The 18,005-nt window shown below is 46.1% G+C and overlaps 1 protein-coding gene across 4 annotated transcripts in view; it reads left to right on the top strand.

Moving 5' to 3' along the window:
• EZH1 (enhancer of zeste 1 polycomb repressive complex 2 subunit) overlaps nt 1–17,827 on the top strand; it is a 30,169-nt gene extending 12,342 nt beyond the window's left edge. For all 4 annotated transcript variants that reach the window (XM_030294841.1, XM_030294842.1, XM_030294839.1 and 1 more), the window contains exons 6-21: nt 1,011–1,131; nt 2,039–2,215; nt 3,138–3,240; nt 3,728–3,891; nt 4,275–4,366; nt 7,515–7,695; nt 8,199–8,395; nt 9,908–9,999; nt 10,892–10,932; nt 11,426–11,551; nt 12,597–12,775; nt 13,296–13,391; nt 13,816–13,897; nt 14,588–14,668; nt 15,082–15,166; nt 15,442–17,827. In XM_030294841.1, the coding sequence (XP_030150701.1) occupies nt 1,011–1,131; nt 2,039–2,215; nt 3,138–3,240; nt 3,728–3,891; nt 4,275–4,366; nt 7,515–7,695; nt 8,199–8,395; nt 9,908–9,999; nt 10,892–10,932; nt 11,426–11,551; nt 12,597–12,775; nt 13,296–13,391; nt 13,816–13,897; nt 14,588–14,668; nt 15,082–15,166; nt 15,442–15,502 (1,878 nt within the window). In that variant the 3' untranslated portion in view covers nt 15,503–17,827. The remainder of the gene's footprint in view (nt 1–1,010; nt 1,132–2,038; nt 2,216–3,137; nt 3,241–3,727; nt 3,892–4,274; nt 4,367–7,514; nt 7,696–8,198; nt 8,396–9,907; nt 10,000–10,891; nt 10,933–11,425; nt 11,552–12,596; nt 12,776–13,295; nt 13,392–13,815; nt 13,898–14,587; nt 14,669–15,081; nt 15,167–15,441) is intronic.
• Nucleotides 17,828–18,005: the final 178 nt, after the last annotated feature.

The raw sequence follows: 18,005 nt of genomic DNA, 5'->3' as shown, positions 1-18,005 counted from the left end.
CACTTGAGGCTTAAGCAGGTTGACATCTCCCTGCTGATGGAGCGATCCTTTCTGAACCCCCTAAAGGCAAGATACTGTGAAAGCAACTGAAATAATAGAGGGGCACATGGATTCAAGAGCCTTACATCTGGGCCTTTATGCTGACTCCTGCTCGGGTTAGTTTTGGTTCTGATAATCAGTCCTGTCTAAATACTGGCATTGCTTATCATCTGCCTGGTGACAGCAGGAATAGGATATAGGTTTACAGAAGGGAATCCTCTCTTAGAATAAAACTTCACAGTAATTTTACTTACTACTTGGGGAATTAAGAATGGCTGTGTTTTCTGCTGAACAACAACAATAACAAAAATCCATTAGTATTTTCTTTAGCCAGGAAATATTCATAGCTCATACTGCAGTTGACTTTAGGTTCCCATCGAGTGTGATCGACCTGAGTTGTAATCATAATTTTTTATTATGATTATGGGAGTTTAGTCCTAGTATGTATAAGAGACTACCCAGAAACTCTATGGTTGCTCAGGTTCTGTTCTGAATATTCTGGTTATATTGCAGATTATACTCTTGGAAGCCTTCCTTTTCATTTATGTATCTCTACTTATGATAAGAATTAGAATTGAAGACTTTTTAGACTATTGTTTAAGTGATATTTATACCTATTTTACAATGATGTTTTGTAGATAATAGATGGAATCACTGTGAAAAATAAATGTGCTGGCAAATTCTAAATGTTGTTGGAAATATCATTGTCAGTAGTAGGCTAAACATTTGGTAGTTAATATCCTTAAGTAGTTAAACTGACTTTTTTCCCTAAGAGTAGCATTGCCCCCTTCCGTTTGAAGTTTTGTTGGCAACACAGAATGGCCAGTCTTTAAAAATTCAGGAAACTCTGTAACCAAAGGTGTTTTCAGGAAATTCAAGCATCAAAAAAGGCCCAGCAAAGATTCTATTAAACAGGAAAGAGGAGCTGCCTAGTGAATTCATGGAATGAATCACATCTGGTTTGATTTCAGGTAGAAGATGAGACAGTTTTGTGCAATATTCCCTACATGGGAGATGAGGTGAAAGAAGAAGATGAGACTTTCATTGAGGAGCTCATCAATAACTATGATGGGAAAGTCCACGGTGAAGAAGGTAGTGGTACTGGGATCTTTGGGAGAAAACTTTATTAAAATGGTGCCCCTTCTTTGGTACATCATCATCTTGCTTTTATTTGCTACCTCACGGTGTACACACTGAAGAATATTTCGATTGCTGGACTAAAAATTTTATATTAAAAATGTCCCCAGTTAAATTGTAAAAGGAGTTGCAACATAAAAGGATTTTATATATGTAGTAATCAGTGGCTGAGGAGATAGTGTAGTGCACAGAGAAGTATGATCTTAGGAGTTTTCCATAAATCCATCCAAAGCCAGTTTGTTCTTCATTTCTCTTTCTCTGAGAATGGCAATGAGCATAATCTCTCTGTCCTACTTTGATCCAGATATATCCTAGATCTCCCAGAAATTGTAACATTCTGACTTTCCAGCTCTTTTGACAGTTGTGGGTACTGTTGAAAATGCATTATTTATCTACTGCGCCCCCTAGTGTTCAAAGACTTTATCCTAAGTTGTTAGTGTAACCAGAGAGTATGATTTTAAGAAGATAATGCTGTCTTTTGACTCAAAGACGTCACTGGCAACCCATCAGCAGCAAAACCAAGTAAATTTTCATGTTATCATTCTTTTCCTGTCCCACTTGTATTGTTTGTACACCTTTGTGAGATTTTGGACCATAAATACAGGTTGATCTGTGACTGAGGAAGTGAACTATCCCAGTTAGAGTAAAGCCTATATAACTGGATTTCCCACTCTAGCCAGCTTGATTGTTGCAGCTGTAAGAGCCAATCAAAGTATTGTAATTTCCTGACTGTTCATATAAAAATGTACCTATGTTATATAACGTAAGTTGTACTTCAGGAGTGAATACGAGAAAACCTTCCTAGGAGGACTAAGGGAACATGAAATGACCACAGCTCAGCCATCTAATCTTTATGTTTTAGAGATGATCCCTGGATCTGTTCTGATTAGTGATGCTGTTTTCCTGGAGTTGGTAGATGCTCTGAATCAATACTCAGATGAAGAGGAGGAAGGGCACAATGACACCTCAGATGGGAAGCAAGATGACAGCAAAGAAGATCTGCCAGTGACAAGAAAGAGAAAACGACACGCTCTTGAAGGTAGATATTCCATTCTGAAAGTGACAGGGAGAGGGAAAAAGGGAGAAACAGAAAGGTTTGTTGATTATTAAAGGCTGCTGGTGCTTCTCACTTGGTTCACTCTGAAGGAAACAGAGTAGTGTGTTTGGGAGACATGGAAAATTATAAAGAAGAAAATATAATTATCCTATAATTTTACTACCTAGGAATAACCAGCATTAATGTTTTCTTCTAGACCTAAAAAATGTGTGTGTGTGTGTGTGTGTGTGCGTGTGTGTATCCACACACACACACACAGAATATACACATACACATACCTAAAACGAATATAATGTTGTATGTCAACTGTGTCTCAAGTTTTTAAAAGTACATATATAATAAAAAAAAGTACACATACAAAACAACGTGTTTTATATGCATTATGTGAAATGGGATCATGCCACAGTTACGCACACATACACAATTTTATATCCCTTTGTATTTGATCTTCTCTCGTAAGCATTTTTCCATGTTGTTAATATTTAATTAACTTAATGTTTAATTATGTGCCATGGTACTTACTTATACTATACGTCCAGGGACGTAGTGCCTCTGTCTTGTTACAACAAAGCTGTAACATCAGTCTTGTTCTTCAGCATCATCGTTATGATGGCATTCTTCAATATCCACATCTCTCCATGAAAACTCCTGTTTTCCCCCTCTAGATTCTCTCTTGGAACATGGATTTTGTCATTAATGTATAGATGATGCTGATTTCCTTATTACTGGTAACCTATTAGATAAACCCAGGTAGCATTGACTTTCTTTATGTGTTCCTAAACAGTCAGCGGTTGGGTTAGCAAAGCAGCTGTAATCAAAATGCTGTGACAGAGGGAAAATGACCAAACAGCTTTGTTTGCATCCTTGATTATAGCTCAGGAGTTCTTTGTCATTTCCAACTCAGGCAACAAAAAGAGTTCCAAGAAACAGTTCCCAAACGACATGATCTTCAGTGCAATTGCCTCGATGTTCCCTGAGAACGGTGTCCCGGATGACATGAAGGAGAGGTAGGGAAGGCCGTTCCACTCAGGCCATGTAGAGCGCTCAAGCAAAACTTTTATTCAAGCCTAAATTTGGTTAATAAAAAACCTTGTTTCTGGTAAGTGCGCTATGATTTGTTCGCACTTCTGATTGTTTCCTGCTTCATTTGCTTACCTCTGAATACCCGTTCCCATATTAAAGGGCATTGTTCATTGGCTTTGAAGTAATTTCGGGCAGCGAACTTCTAAAATTCTGCATTTTTCTGGAGAGTTACTCCAGCACCATACTTTCCAAATCTGTCTCTCTCTTTGCTTGCAGACATGTGCCCAGCCCAGCACAGGTGCAGTGGTGCACCCACTTAGGTATACGCCACCCTGCCATCAGCAAGCCCCGTAAAAAAGCACCCATGCTCCCTTGGCCGACTGTACCTGGATGACTGTCAGTGCGCGATCTGTACTTTCTCAGTGAAGACGTTTCCTTGGAAGGAATTCTTCTCTCTCTTTTTAAAAATAGGTACCGGGAGCTGACGGAGATGTCAGACCCCAATGCGCTTCCCCCTCAGTGCACACCCAACATCGACGGCCCCAACGCCAAGTCCGTGCAGCGGGAGCAGTCTCTGCATTCCTTCCACACACTTTTTTGCCGACGCTGCTTCAAATACGATTGCTTCCTTCACCGTGAGTGGGGCTACTCTGAAATACTCTCCTGTTCTCCATCCCCAACCACTGCGTCCTTCTGTTTATTTTAGTTAATCATACAGAGTTCCTGGCTTCTGACCTGACGCTGGTTTTACAAAGGGTGGTTCTCTATTCACTTGTACCGTTGTGGTGCAATGTGTTTCGCATGGTCAGGACAGAATAACCAGCAACATACGAGTCCCTGAGCACCTGTTAGCTTTGAAAGGGTTGTGTTGATGTCAGAAATGATTAAATTTTGCGCACCTTGATGGTAGCTGTTTATATCTAAATTTTCCCACCATGGCTCCTTAATTGGATTTTGTTCTTCCCCATCCTGCCAAGTGGATGAACCATTGGAAACAGGACAATTTTGTGTTTTCCAGCTTTTCACGCCACCCCTAATGTATATAAACGCAAGAACAAAGAGATCAAGATTGAACCAGAACCATGTGGCACAGACTGCTTCCTTTTGCTGGTATGTTCTTTTTTTTTTTTTTTTAAGTTTTATTTATTTAACTAATCTCTACATCCAACCTGGCACTCCAACTCATGACCCTTAGATCAAGAGTTGCACGCTCCGCCAACTGAACCAGCCAGTCACTCCTTGCTGATATGTTCTTAAACTGTTCTGCCATTGTTAAATCTGCTGAAAATTGAGCAGGAAATGGCCCTTCAGTTTTCTGCTCCTGGGAATACAAACCAGATGAGCCAGTATGTAGCACTCTGGGGGGTCACAAAGCACAAATAAAACAGGACTTCTGCTCTTTAGGAGCTCCTAAATACTAAGGACTATGAAATTAGTCTCGTGGCGTGAGGAGGGCATGTGTGTATCTGTAATGGCATTTTCTTTGCTGTCTTCTTTTAAATGCATAGAAACATACGAGAAATAACACATGAAAGCACCCATGTCTTATTGTAAGGTAAACAGCCAGATGGGCCCTTCCCTGATGGACAGACTTTATGCGGCAGCATAAATTCTCCTGCATTCGTGTGGGAAGGCAGTACACTTAGAACGAGAAGGGAATAGGTTCACTTGGACCAGCCAAAGACACAGTTTTGCTTTCTGCACACTACAGTGAGCTTAGGTAAAGAATGAAATACCTTGATTTCTGCTACCAATTAAAAATAGGTTATAGAGCCAAGTGCCTTTGGGACCATCTTTAGTGGGAGAATAGAAGAAAAGATGGTAAAAAGTGCCCCTGGGTATACATCTGGAAAATGAGCCATGTGATAATAGCAAAAGAGTAAACAGACTTTCTCTACTTTTTCCCCTATATGGGTCGACTCCTTCCTGTGTGCCAAGTAGCATGCTGGCCCTTAACATATATTATCTTACTTTCTTGCTTACGGACAACATCCTGAGGTGGAGAAACTATGGGTTATAGAAGCTACATATTTTGTCCAAGATTTGTTAATGTCAGTGGTTTGGCAGTAATGAAATTCAAGCTCTGGTCTAGCTCCAGAGTCCATACTTTTTAAGTTATTCCACACTTAAAAAAATTACACTGTGTTATATCAACACCAGCATTTATTTTTTTATTCTTATATATATTTTTTTAAAGAGCGTTTTTTTTTTTTCTTTAATGTTTACTTATTTTTGAGAGAGAGAGAGAGACAGAGTGTGAGTGGGGGCGGGGCAGAGAAGGAGACACAAAATCCAAAGCAGGCTCCAGGCTCTGAGATGTCAGCACAGAGCCTGACCGGGTGCTCGAAACACAAACCGCGAGATCATGACCTGAGCCGAAGATGGACGCTTAACCTACTGAGACACCCAGGCGCCCCTTATTTTTATTTACTTTTTACTGTTTAATTTTTTGAGAGAGAGAGACACACACAGAGTGCAAGCAGGGGCAGGGCAGAGAGAGGGAAACACAGAATCCAAAGCAGGCTCCAGGCTGTCAGCACAGAGCCCGATGTGGGGCTCAAACCCACGAACCTTGAGATCATGACCTGAGCTGAAGACTGAGCTGCCCAGACGCCCCAACACCAGCATTTATATAAGTAAAAAGATGTTGTCTTTCTCACAGCAATTACCCTGAGACCCTGTACATGTTTCAAAAGATGCTGTCAGTGCCCAAAATGTATGTCTATGTGTGTGTGTGTTTAACTTACAGAACTGTCTGTGCACAGTTTTTCTTTTATTGCTTTTTAGAAATCAGTGCATTTTTCAAATATAATGCTGGACTGTTTTTCCCTCAATCTCGATCATGGAAGGAAGGTGAAAGATATCTTCTTAGATTTAATGATAGTTTTTCCATATTTGCTTTGTCCCTCTATTTGTATATGCATATCTTTTGCTGAGCAATTTGAAAATAAGTTGCAGACATTGAGATACTTGTTTGCTAAGTATGTCAGCATGCACTTCCTAAAAATACAGACATTCTCTTATATAACCACATTATTACACCTAAAAAATTTTCAGAGAATTTAATAATATCATCTGTCAGTTCCATATTTAAATTTTTTCAGCTGTACCAAGAGTAGCTGGGTTTGGGTTTGTTTGTTTTTTTTTTTAACCAAGGCCATCCAGTCATACATCATATTTGGTTATTATGTCGTTTCAGTCTCCTTTAATGTCAAGTAATCACACCATTTTTTTTTTTCCTTTTTGAAAAATCCAGGCTCATTGTCTAGTAGGATACTGTCCCAAATTCTGAATTTGTGGTTTTCTCCTGGTGTTACTGAACTTGTTTTTGTATCCTCTATTTCCCATGAACTAGAATTAGCTCTGGAGCCTTAGTTATATTTATGTTAAATCTTTTGATCATGAATACATTGTAAGTGATGCTGTGTACGTCACATTGTAGGATGAGCACATTCAGTTAATTTTAAAACTTCACATTCAGTTAATTTTAAAACTTCACTTTTGGAATTTCCTTTAGGGCCTACAGGATATTAGTCTGAATATCCTTAGTAATGGCAAATCTTTATCCTTTTCACGTAGATTTAGTTTTCAGAAACAGCTAGAAGTGTTTGGGAACCAGGTCTGGTGAGAAGGTAGATGATCAAGTTGTGTGATAGTTATTGGGTCTTTTTTTTTTTTTAAATAAAGTATAGCTATAAAGTAATGAAGCAGTATTCTTCCAAGTCTAATAAACTGATTTGGGAGAAGTAAGTAGTGATATTGGACAAATTTAGGGACTACATATTTTATTATTGAAACAGAAGCAGTGCAAGTAGAATGAAAAAAACAGTGTGGCCAGGGGATGGGGAGCCCTCATTCTGTACCCATTCTGGAACAGTTAGCTACATATGCTCAAGCAGGTCCCTTCCTCTCTGAACCTCATTTCCTCTTCCACAGGAGAATGTGTTCTCAAATTCCAAATAGCTAACATGCAAATGAGTTTTAGACCCAACTCACTGGAAAGTTGAAGATGCACAGATTATATCTGTTTTAATATTACTTTACAAGGCAGCTCTTCTGTGAAGAGGTATAAATTTGTAAGTTTTAGAATGCTGGTTAAGCAGCTTTTACATAGTCACACTTACATAGCACAGAGCAAAACATAGACAGTGTCATTGCATGTAAGCACAGGCGTTGAAGAAGGGGGTTTGTAATGATGGGATCAATATGGCGACCCTGGGCCTGTTCCTGTCTCCCACCTGTAACGTGTACATTACAGGAAGGAGCGAAGGAGTACGCCATGCTCCACAACCCTCGCTCTAAGTGCTCCGGGCGTCGCCGACGAAGGCACCACATGGTCAGTGCTTCCTGCTCCAACACTTCAGCCTCTGCTGTGGCTGAGACTAAAGAAGGGGACAGTGACAGGGATACAGGCAATGACTGGGCCTCCAGTTCTTCAGGTACACTGAACAGAAAGCGATCCTTTCTTCCTATGCAAGGCCTCTGGGAAACGCAGGATCACTGCCTAACACTTAACGTTACTACTTTTTTAACATGGTTAGTTCTTCCTTTTTTTTTTTTTTTTAAAGTTTGTTTATTTATTTTGAGAGAGAGGTGGGGAGGGGCAGAGAGAGAGAGAGAGAGAGAGAGAAAGAGAGAATCCCAAACAGGCTCCATGCTCTCAGTGCAGAGCCTGATGCAGGGCTTGAACTCTTGCACCATGAGATAATGACCTGAACCGAAATTAAGGGTCGGGCACTTAACCAGTTGAGCCACCCAGGCACCCCTAAAGATGGTTAGTCCTTTCTATGGCTTCGCCTGTTGGCAGTAGAGACAGGGAATATTTTGATTCCTAACTATTCTGCCATTTAAAGCAGAATGATGTACTTCGGAGTATATGGCAAATGACTGATGACAACTGCATTCTCTCTCCTCCTGTTGCTCGCATCTCCTCCTCTCTTAGAGGCCAACTCTCGCTGCCAGACCCCCACAAAGCAGAAGGCTAGTCCGGCCCCCCCTCAGCTCTGTGTAGTGGAAGCACCCTCGGAGCCTGTGGAATGGACTGGGGCTGAGGAATCTCTCTTTCGAGTGTTTCATGGCACCTACTTCAACAACTTCTGTTCCATAGCCAGACTTCTGGGAACTAAGACGTGCAAGCAGGTACTCTCGGAGAGGAGCTGGGACAGGCAGGGCCCTCCTTTCATCCACTGCTCTGTCAGCCCTTTTGCCGTCTTGTGTGGCCTGTCTCAAAAGGAGCTGTCTTAGGCTCAGTCCCTCATGAGCAGGTGCTTCTGAGCCACAAGGCGGGTTCCCCAAACATGGGACTGTTTCTGCAGATGCCAGGCCTAGCCGTGCTTGGGGAATCTGGTCTCCTCCTTGCTGAATTCTCATTTCTGTCTCTAGCCACTATCTGACTCTTCTGGGTGTTTTTGCCCTCTCTTAGCTTTTTGTTGTTGTTGTTGTTGTTGTTGTTGTTTGTTTCTGGTTCCTGCCTTTCTTTCTAAATGTGTACCCCTTTCCTAAAGGGACCCCCAGGTCTTTCTGGGGATCTTCTCATCTGGCCTGCTCCTGCTTCTGTAGCTGCCGTGGTCACCCCCTCTGTCAGTCTCCTCGGTTGCTTTCTTCTCCAGATGTTCTATCGCTAGCTTTTCTAATTGCCACCCCAGTAGCTGGGCCTGGACCTCACCCTTCTCACTCATGCCGTTACTAGAATCACAATTTGATAGCAGCCACTGATGCTTGGAGGCCGTGGGACCTGATGTCCCAATCAGTCTCCGCCTGACTGCAGTGAGAAGACAGACTAAAGAACAGGGTTCAAGGAGCAGTTGGGTGTTAGGGCCGATCCAATAAGAAAGGAATGCTCGAGCTGAGCCATGCTGCTTAGCAGCCTGACTTCAGGAGGAGTCTCTGTGGCCTCTTCTTCATGATGCCTCTACTTAGAACATGCACTAGAACCATGAATGGAAGTGCCCTTTCACTTGGAGCTCATTGCCCATTTCCTTGAGGCAAAGGTTCTTAACCTGAAAATCTACAGAATTGTGGGCAAAACAATTTTGCCTGTATTTTCCTGAGAAGATTTGTAGTTTTCATGGAATCTCAAGAGGGCCTATAGCCAAAAAGGAGAGAGAAAAAAAAAAAAAAAGCCAAAAACGAATGCTATAAGGGAAGAAGCATGTTGGAAGGGAACCAGTCTTCCAGAAATGCTGGCCTATGAAAATAGACAAGGGTCTGGCCTCTTCATACCAACAGAGGGAGCTAGCACTTAGCCAAGGGGTACCACTCCTGTCCTGTCTTACACTCGGTTATACAAGGGACCCAAAGTTGCCCTTCCTCAGAAGAGACAGATAATGTTGGTAAGAATCATTCCATTCAGGGCTTGGTAGGTAAAGGTGTAGATGAAAGCTACTGACCAGGAGAGCTGTAACTGTGCTCAGTATTTCTCTTTTCTAGAGTCAGGATAAATAGTTAAGAATTGATGTCAGGATGCCAGGGCCAGTGATCTGATATCTCAGTCCCACTCTGTGCCCCTCCCCCCGCCCCCCATTGAAGAGATGCTCAGTCAGCCGCCCTCGAGCTCTCCAGAATGCTCCCAAGCCCAGCGCCTGGCTGGCTCACTTATCTGACCACCTGGCTCAAGAAGGAGTGACAAGTCCTGTTGGATTTCTCTTCCAGGTCTTTCAGTTTGCAGTCAAAGAATCACTTATCCTGAAGCTGCCAACAGATGAGCTCATGAACCCGTCGCAGAAGAAGAAAAGAAAGCACAGGCAAGGGTTGGACAAAGGACTTTCTGTTCCCTGTGCTCTGACCTCCCCTTGGACTTCCCAACTGCCTCCCTCTTGAGTTTAGCATTGCACAACTGAGGGCCAGCCTTCTCAGTGCTCCCTGTGGGTCTGTGACTTGGACCAGCCCTTCCTTCTCCCATCCCTAGATGCTGTGGACTGGGAGATAACCGTCTGCCGTCCCTTTAAGCTCCTGACCAGTAGGGTGAGAGCTGGCCTCATGGCTCCACCCTGAGGCCATTTCTCCTCATTGGGTGGTTGGTGACCACTGTTCTCACTTCTCAACTCTGACTAGAGTTTTTCCTTTTGGCTCTTGTATTGTTTTTTCTAAGTTGCACAATAACACCGTCTTTTAGCTAGCCTTTGCTAAGGGTTGGAAGGGTTTTTTTTAAATTCAACATTCTGCCTGCCTCGGTTCCCTAATGACTATCACCTACTCAAGGAAGGAACTGACACCAATTCTAGATATAGAAGGAAGTCCCTGTGGCTTCTGCCTCTCGGTTTGTTCAGTCAGCAGATTCCTGAAAAGTTCCCACCTCCCCATCCTGCAATTCTTCCACATCTCCACCTCCCCAAAGAGAAGGAGGGAGGGAGGGGGGAGAGGGAGAAACAATAGCGTCATAATAGACACAGAGGGTTGGGTTTTGTGTTTTTTTTTTATACATCTTTGTTTGTTTTATATTTAAATCTTGAAGCATAGACCAGCTGGACTCCAGATGAACTCCGGCTTCCATCTAGCAGGATAGGGGCCTCTGGTGGAAGGATTCGGGGAGGATACTCCCTGGTGATCAAACCACAGTCCCTCAAAGCAGGCCATGTTGTTATTTACCCAAATGTGCAGAGCCATGACCCAGGCCCATCTGCCTCTCTTTTCCAGGTTGTGGGCTGCACACTGCAGGAAAATTCAGCTGAAGAAAGGTAAGTTGCACCAGGGTGCTCTTCGGCAGTTCAGCGTGAGGTCTCACCCCTGTGGTCACCCGCCCGCCCCACCTACAGCCGCTCTTGTTGACCCTGTACTGCTTCCCCAGATGGCAGATTTCTCTGCAGCAGCTGAGAACAGCTCAGCTTCTCACTGCAGCTGAGCGCACCTCTTAGGAGGTAGAGCTAGGAGCCTTGTGGTCTCTGACTTTCATAGCGCGCCATCTGCCAGGTTCCAGACTTCGTTTAGTGTTTGGAATGGGCTGCCCTATAGTCCCAGACCATTTCCACACTCTCCCCACGAGGCAAATCACCCCGTTGTAGCTGACAAACAACCATCATATCTGATGGCTTCTCACTTCAGGTGCTAAACGTGTGTCCAAGATCATGACTGGGACAGCCTCTTCCAGTCGAGACGATCGGGCAGGTGGGAGGGAGGGCGGTAAGGGGCCCCGGGCACAGCAGTGTCCTGGTCTACTCTTTTCTCTCCTAGATAACTCTTCCACTCAAGTGTATAACTACCAGCCCTGCGACCATCCAGACCGCCCCTGTGACAGCACCTGCCCCTGCATCATGACGCAGAATTTCTGTGAGAAGTTCTGCCAGTGCAACCCGGACTGTAAGTTTCCACTGTTTTCTCCTGTGGTCCTCCCGAAACAGCCAGCCACCGTGCACCCCAGGTTTCCCTCCCCGCCCATGCCCCTTGCTGCCCCTGGGCCTTCTGATGTCCTCTTTGCCGTGTTCTAAGCATTCTGCAGAGGAAACAAGATCCTTAAGATCTGGAAAAGTCATTGTTTTAAAAACCCATAGGTGTTTGATTCTAAAAGCAACAACTATACAGAAATCAGAAACATTCCCATCTTTGCCTTCCAGAGAAGAATTAAGAAACGTGGGAATTTTTTCCCTTAAGGTGCTGTCACAGACCTCCTTTTGTAAGTGTTGTTTTACAACATGTACAGGTGACAACACTGCGTATGCCCATCTTAGTTTAGTATCCGGAGTTTTACTATCAGGTCAGTCTGGATGTCAGCAGAAGTAAGATAAAGGCTAAACATGCTTCTCTTTGACTTCTTATCACACTGTGCCCTTCCCCACTCAGGGCTGAGAAGTTCAATAGCAGCATCCAGAGCCTGCAGAACTAGGTGCCCAGGCAGTTGTGCTGGAAATACCTCCTAACCCATAGCAGATATCAATCTTAGCCACAGAAGAGAGGTGCTTGTGCTGGGGAGGGCAGTGGGTGGAGGAGGGTGGCATAGAACGGATGCATTCTGTTCTCAAAATGATTCTTGTTTTGATGGTGATGATTTACCAGTGAAAAGCACTGATTTCATTTTCTCTGGGCCCCTAACCACCTCCCTTCCAAATTACACCAACAAGAGGAAGGAAGAGCACTGTTGAGGAATCTCTAGGAAACACATCTCCATAGTCAAACTTGCTTTTTTTGACATGAATGTTGGGAGCCACTCCATTTTCTCAGGAAAGAAAACAAACAAACAAACAAAAAATTGACTATACGAAGCAAGGGAGCTTCTCTCCTACTTGCCAGATCTCCTTGAACACATCACATATACTTCTTTGCTGACCCCTGAGTCAGACCTGAGCGCCAGCTTAGTCTGCTACTTTTCCTAACCCACCCCTCCCCCCGCCCCTCTCCTCCTCCCCAGGTCAGAATCGTTTCCCTGGCTGTCGCTGTAAGACCCAGTGTAATACCAAGCAGTGTCCCTGCTACCTGGCAGTGCGAGAGTGCGACCCCGACCTGTGCCTCACCTGCGGGGCCTCGGAGCACTGGGACTGCAAGGTGGTTTCCTGCAAAAACTGCAGCATCCAGCGAGGCCTCAAGAAGGTGAGGGCTTTTCTTAGGACTGCGAGCCAGATGGTGGAGGGGAAAAGACTGAGTATTCCCCAGCAGCCTCTTTCCATTGGTCCCTTAGGGGTTTTCTACATGAAAGGGCTTGGTAAATCCTAAAGGACACACACGTACTGAGATAAAGAAAGTTTGCTGTCCCGGTGAGGAGTTAGGAAAGTGACCCCTGACCTGGCCAGACTAAGAGGAGCAGAGAGGATGGACGCATCATTGATGTTGTCTGTTTGTACTTGACCCGTAGCAGTGACTCCCTAGCGACTCAGGTCTAGGAGGTCCCCGGGCCTAGAGGAGGAGGTGTCATGTTTCCTTTCCTCACCTCCCTTTGCTGTTTTGCCTCTCCCCAGAACAGAATGGCTTAGACCTTTTTCTGTTTTCAGATCCTCTTAACAGTTGCTAGTTCTTTCCACCCTGCCCACCCCCTGCACACGTGCACATCCAGTACACACACCGCCCACTCACACATGCCCTGTAGTCTGAGGTTTGACTCCCTCTTCCCCAGCACCTGCTGCTGGCCCCCTCAGATGTGGCCGGATGGGGCACCTTCATTAAGGAGTCTGTGCAAAAGAACGAATTCATTTCTGAATACTGTGGTGAGGTGAGTGCTATCGGTTTGGACCACATTCCTTTCTGGGGAGATACTGATGAGAAACCCTGATTTTCTGTGGGCCAGACTTCTGTGACTTACTCTCTAAATAACTCAGCTGAGTTCCCGTGTGGCTTCTTGGGGGATCCCACAGAAGTGTTTGCAATCCTGAGATAAACCACTCTTCTTAAAGTCTTTGCCAATTCAGGCCACACAAAGGGGTGGGCGGGGAATGCTCTTCAGTCTTAATACTGGTCAGCCTGGAGGGGCTTAGATAGAATACAGTAACTTGAGCTCTGTCTCCTGTGACTCTCATCCTGATACTCAGCAAGCATGTGTGTGTGACAGTGCCCCCTCCCAGTCCTTTCTGAGGGCAGGGTACCATGCCCTGAGCAGACAGCCTTATCCCCCGATTGTTCCTTATCTGTCTTTGCAGCTTATCTCTCAAGACGAGGCTGATCGACGGGGGAAGGTCTATGACAAATACATGTCCAGCTTCCTCTTCAACCTCAACAATGGTAAGGAGCCTCTTTCTCTTGCCCCATGGTGGTCTCAGGCACGTCTCTCTACCGGATTGCCCTTGCTGTAGTCCACGTTCAGATCAGCTGTGATTTCTCCAGCAGATGCGCAGAGGAAGGTGGGGACGTTGAACCTCAAGACACCACGAGCCACAGTTCACTTGCTTTGGGAGAACCTGCGTTTCTGGGTTGTGTTTATAATCGGAGCACTGAGCACTTACACCCGAGAAATCTCCCTACCCAGTAGATGGGAAGAGGGGATCTGTAATTCCAGCAAAATGGGGGGGACCCAAAGGGAACGCGCCCACATAAGGCTGCATTCTTTTTTTTTTTTTTTTTTTTTCAACGTTTATTTATTTTTGGGACAGAGAGAGGAGCATGAACAGGGGAGGGGCAGAGAGAGAGGGAGACACAGAATCGGAAACAGGCTCCAGGCTCTGAGCCATCAGCCCAGAGCCTGACGCGGGGCTCGAACTCACGGACCGCGAGATCGTGACCTGGCTGAAGTCGGACGCTTAACCGACTGCGCCACCCAGGCGCCCCATAAGGCTGCATTCTTATGCTGCATGCTGCTGGACTTCAAAGTCCCCCACTGGATTATTTCTGTTACTATCTAATTGATTTTAAGACCAGGTTCGAGAAGCTGTGGATTTGCCTGATGAACCCATGATCTTTCTTTACGTTATATAGATTTTGTAGTAGATGCTACCCGGAAAGGAAACAAAATTCGATTTGCAAACCATTCGGTGAACCCCAACTGTTATGCCAAAGGTGAGTTCCCAGTGACCTGGGAGGTAGGGTGGATGATGGATGCTTTATTTACTATTGTTTCTATCCATTATGTGTCTTTTTTCATTGCCGAGTTATTTTTTGTCCAAAGACAACCATGCTTAATGTCTGCTATCGTTCTGCGTCTCCGTCTCTATTTTGTTAATTGGCTCTCTCACTGAATACATGATAAAGATTTTCCCACAAACAAGAATCTTTTAAAGATAGGTCTTTTCCCACATCACCAGCCCAAATAACAGATCTAAAAGCAGAGAGGCAACTGTCTTTACTGACTGCTTTTAAACTCCACTTTATTTATATTTTCGCTGGGAACTGGGAGAAAATCAGCCCAGAACCTGCCGATTATTGGCTTGGAGCTGACTAGGAACCTAGCCTTGGCTTTGTCCTGTTTGCAGTGGTCATGGTGAACGGGGATCATCGCATTGGAATCTTTGCTAAAAGGGCAATTCAAGCTGGTGAAGAGCTCTTCTTTGATTACAGGTGAGGCAGCCAGAAATGATCCTTGGGAGGTAGCTCCAAAGGCAGAAGGGTGGCTGTTAGAATTGTTTGGGGGCATAAAGTAGGCGATACAGATGAAGGAGAGGGTCTTGTGGTGGTCAAGTCTTTCCCTCTGTTCTGCTCCCTGGTGCTTTGCCCCAGAAGCGGGAGCACTGTAAACTGCTCTGAGAGATGGGGAAGCAAAATAGAGGGGATTCTGTCTGTTCAGTCACAGAAGCCTTGACAGTAATCTCATTCCTCCTCCTGTCCCGGGACAGGTACAGCCAAGCTGATGCCCTCAAGTACGTGGGGATCGAGCGGGAGACTGATGTCCTTTAGCCCTCCTGGGCCCCACGCCAGCGCTTATGGTAGCAGCATTGTCTTTGCTCTCATGCACACAGCACCGCTGCTCGACTTTCCTGCACTACGTGTCTCCCACACCGAGAAACCCCCCACCCGCTCCCTGCGCAGCGAGGCCTCCGCTGTGTCCAGTGGGGACAGACTGTCTCAGTGAGAGAGGAGACAGAGGCAGCTAGGGCTGGGCTCCCCAGGAGAGAGCTGTAGAAGCTGGAGACCGCGTCTCAGGCCTTGGAGGAAGAGAGCACAGGCTGGGGGTGGGTGGCTCAGCGTGGTTTCTTGTCCGTTCCGTAGGTCTTGGGCCTCAGCAGTCAACCTGGGCAGTTCCTAACAAGCATTGGCCTGTAATTCTAACTTTCCAAGTCAAGGGTCCTTGTGTAATTGGGTCGCCAGCCTATGTCTCTGTGGTAGGTCGTAGGACCGGAGAGGATGGGCTAAGTGAAGTTTGGTACCTGGAGCTTACGAGTGGCCTGGGTTAAAGACAAGCCTGGCGGGTGGCACAGACTGAATTCAGAGGGGAGACGGGTCACCTTACTACCTCTTCCCTCCTGGCGGGGTTCACATTGAAGGAGTGTGGGTTCTGACTATAGAAATTCAATGCTGGGAGAAGGAAAGCTAAGTGCCATTCTTCCACGGACAGAGAGCGAGAGCCATCCTGATGACAGCAGTTCAGCTGCTAAGCTTGGGGCCCAACAGGCTTTCAGAAACCTTCTCTGTACTCTGGAGATGGATGGATAAGTTTTCAGATTCCTGAAAGCAGGTGCCAGTGCCCTGTCAGCTCCTTCCAAAGCTCGGGCTTGGCGACCGCAGGCAGGCATCGTGCTGCTACTGAAGACGCACAGGAGGTATGCCGGGCCAGGCCGGGCGTGCGCGCTCTGGTCCTGGGTATGGAGGCCATCTTCAGGCCTTGCATTCCCTTTAGAGGCCAAGCCCATGGGGCCTCTGTTGCTTATCTCTTCCGGGTAGATGGGCGAAAGCCTGGACTAGAGAGGGGGAAGGTTGTCAAGGTGATTTACTTTCCTGTCTGTAGCACCTGCTGTTGGAGAGGGTGAGTTGACAGCATGTGTTTGGAGATGGGTGAGGGGCTCCCAAGTTGCACGTGTTCAGGATGGCACCACGCTTGCAAGTGCACACTGGCGGAGGGTATTTGAAGTGTTGAGAAGAAGCAGGCCAACCTCCTGTGCCACTGCATGGTGCCGTTCTCTCTGGGATTCTTGAAGAGCAAAGCACTTTATTTCTTTGAGAAGGTCTGTAGCTGAGGTGGAGTTTGAACTAAAGTCTCTGGGATCCCTGCCCAAATCCCATTCCTAAGGGAAAGGGAAGGAGAGGGGGTTGGAAGATTCCCCTCCAGTTCTGTCTCAGCTCCTGGTGGAGGCAGGAGGAGCTTCCTTGACACACAGGAAGTGAATGAGGATGGGGCCAGCTCTAGGAGCCAGCCCTGTGTCTGTGGCTGGCGTGCTGAGCTGACAGGGAATAAGGAGCATTGTGCTGGGTAAAAAGGATGTGGCAGTGACAGGCTGGCCTAGGGAATATCAGCATAGGGAGCAGGCTTGTCTTTTCTCTAGGGAATCCAGGCCTTTCTTCCTCAGTCTGTACTGACCACTGCCTTCCTCCATCCCTACTGGCTGTCCCACGAAGCAAGGAGTGGGGTTCCCTCTGGCCAAACCGTCGTCTGGGGATTTGGGTGGGACGTGCACACACACACACTCACATCTCCACGCGCCACACTTGTGAGCACTCATGCACTCAGCACTGAGCACACACCCAGCCAGCTCCTGACGGAAGCCTCTTCCCACCTGACCGGCCAGCCCCGCCACCATTCCGAAATCTGCATCTGCTGTGGTTTGTATCCGTTGTGTACCGGGGATGCCCTCTAGCCCGACTGGGCTCTGAAGTACTCGTAAATTATAGGGGAAAATCAGAGACAAATGAAGAAGCAGGAGTTAGGTCTGTCTGAAAATGGGGCTGGCTGTGAGGAAATCATGGGGAAAAAATTATATCCAGCCACTGAGAGGCTAGATTGACCCCACTCTTCCCTCAGCATGCGGAACCCTGTCCTTCCCAGTTTCAGACCACTGATACTCCTGTTCTGCCAGCATTCCTATTTTCCCTGCTGTCCCCCACGTTTAATGACGGGTCTCAACCCCTCCCCCCAGACATGGTTGATGGATGGAGCAAGGTGGTGGGGACTTGGGGTGGGGGAGGCTGGTATATGTGCGGCTTTATCGCCAGTGAATTTCACGCACTTTAAAGTCCTGTGGCTTGTGACCTCTTATCTGAATAAAGTGATAGAGTCCATTTTGGCAAGTTTTGCCTTGTGTACTTTGGGGCTGGAAGGATCCAGGGATGGCAGCACAGAGGCAGCTGGGGCTAAAGCGTTAGCATTCAGATCCCCTCCTGTCCACTGAGATCTGGGGTTGGGGGGCAGGTGGTGAGGAAGGTTGGCAAGAGCCGGTCAGGCCCCGGGCAGGCGATGCAAGGATTC

The sequence above is a fragment of the Lynx canadensis genome, chromosome E1 (genome assembly GCF_007474595.2).
Source record: "Lynx canadensis isolate LIC74 chromosome E1, mLynCan4.pri.v2, whole genome shotgun sequence".
Lineage (NCBI taxonomy): Eukaryota > Metazoa > Chordata > Mammalia > Carnivora > Felidae > Lynx > Lynx canadensis.
This window is presented reverse-complemented; position numbering and strand designations above follow the sequence as displayed.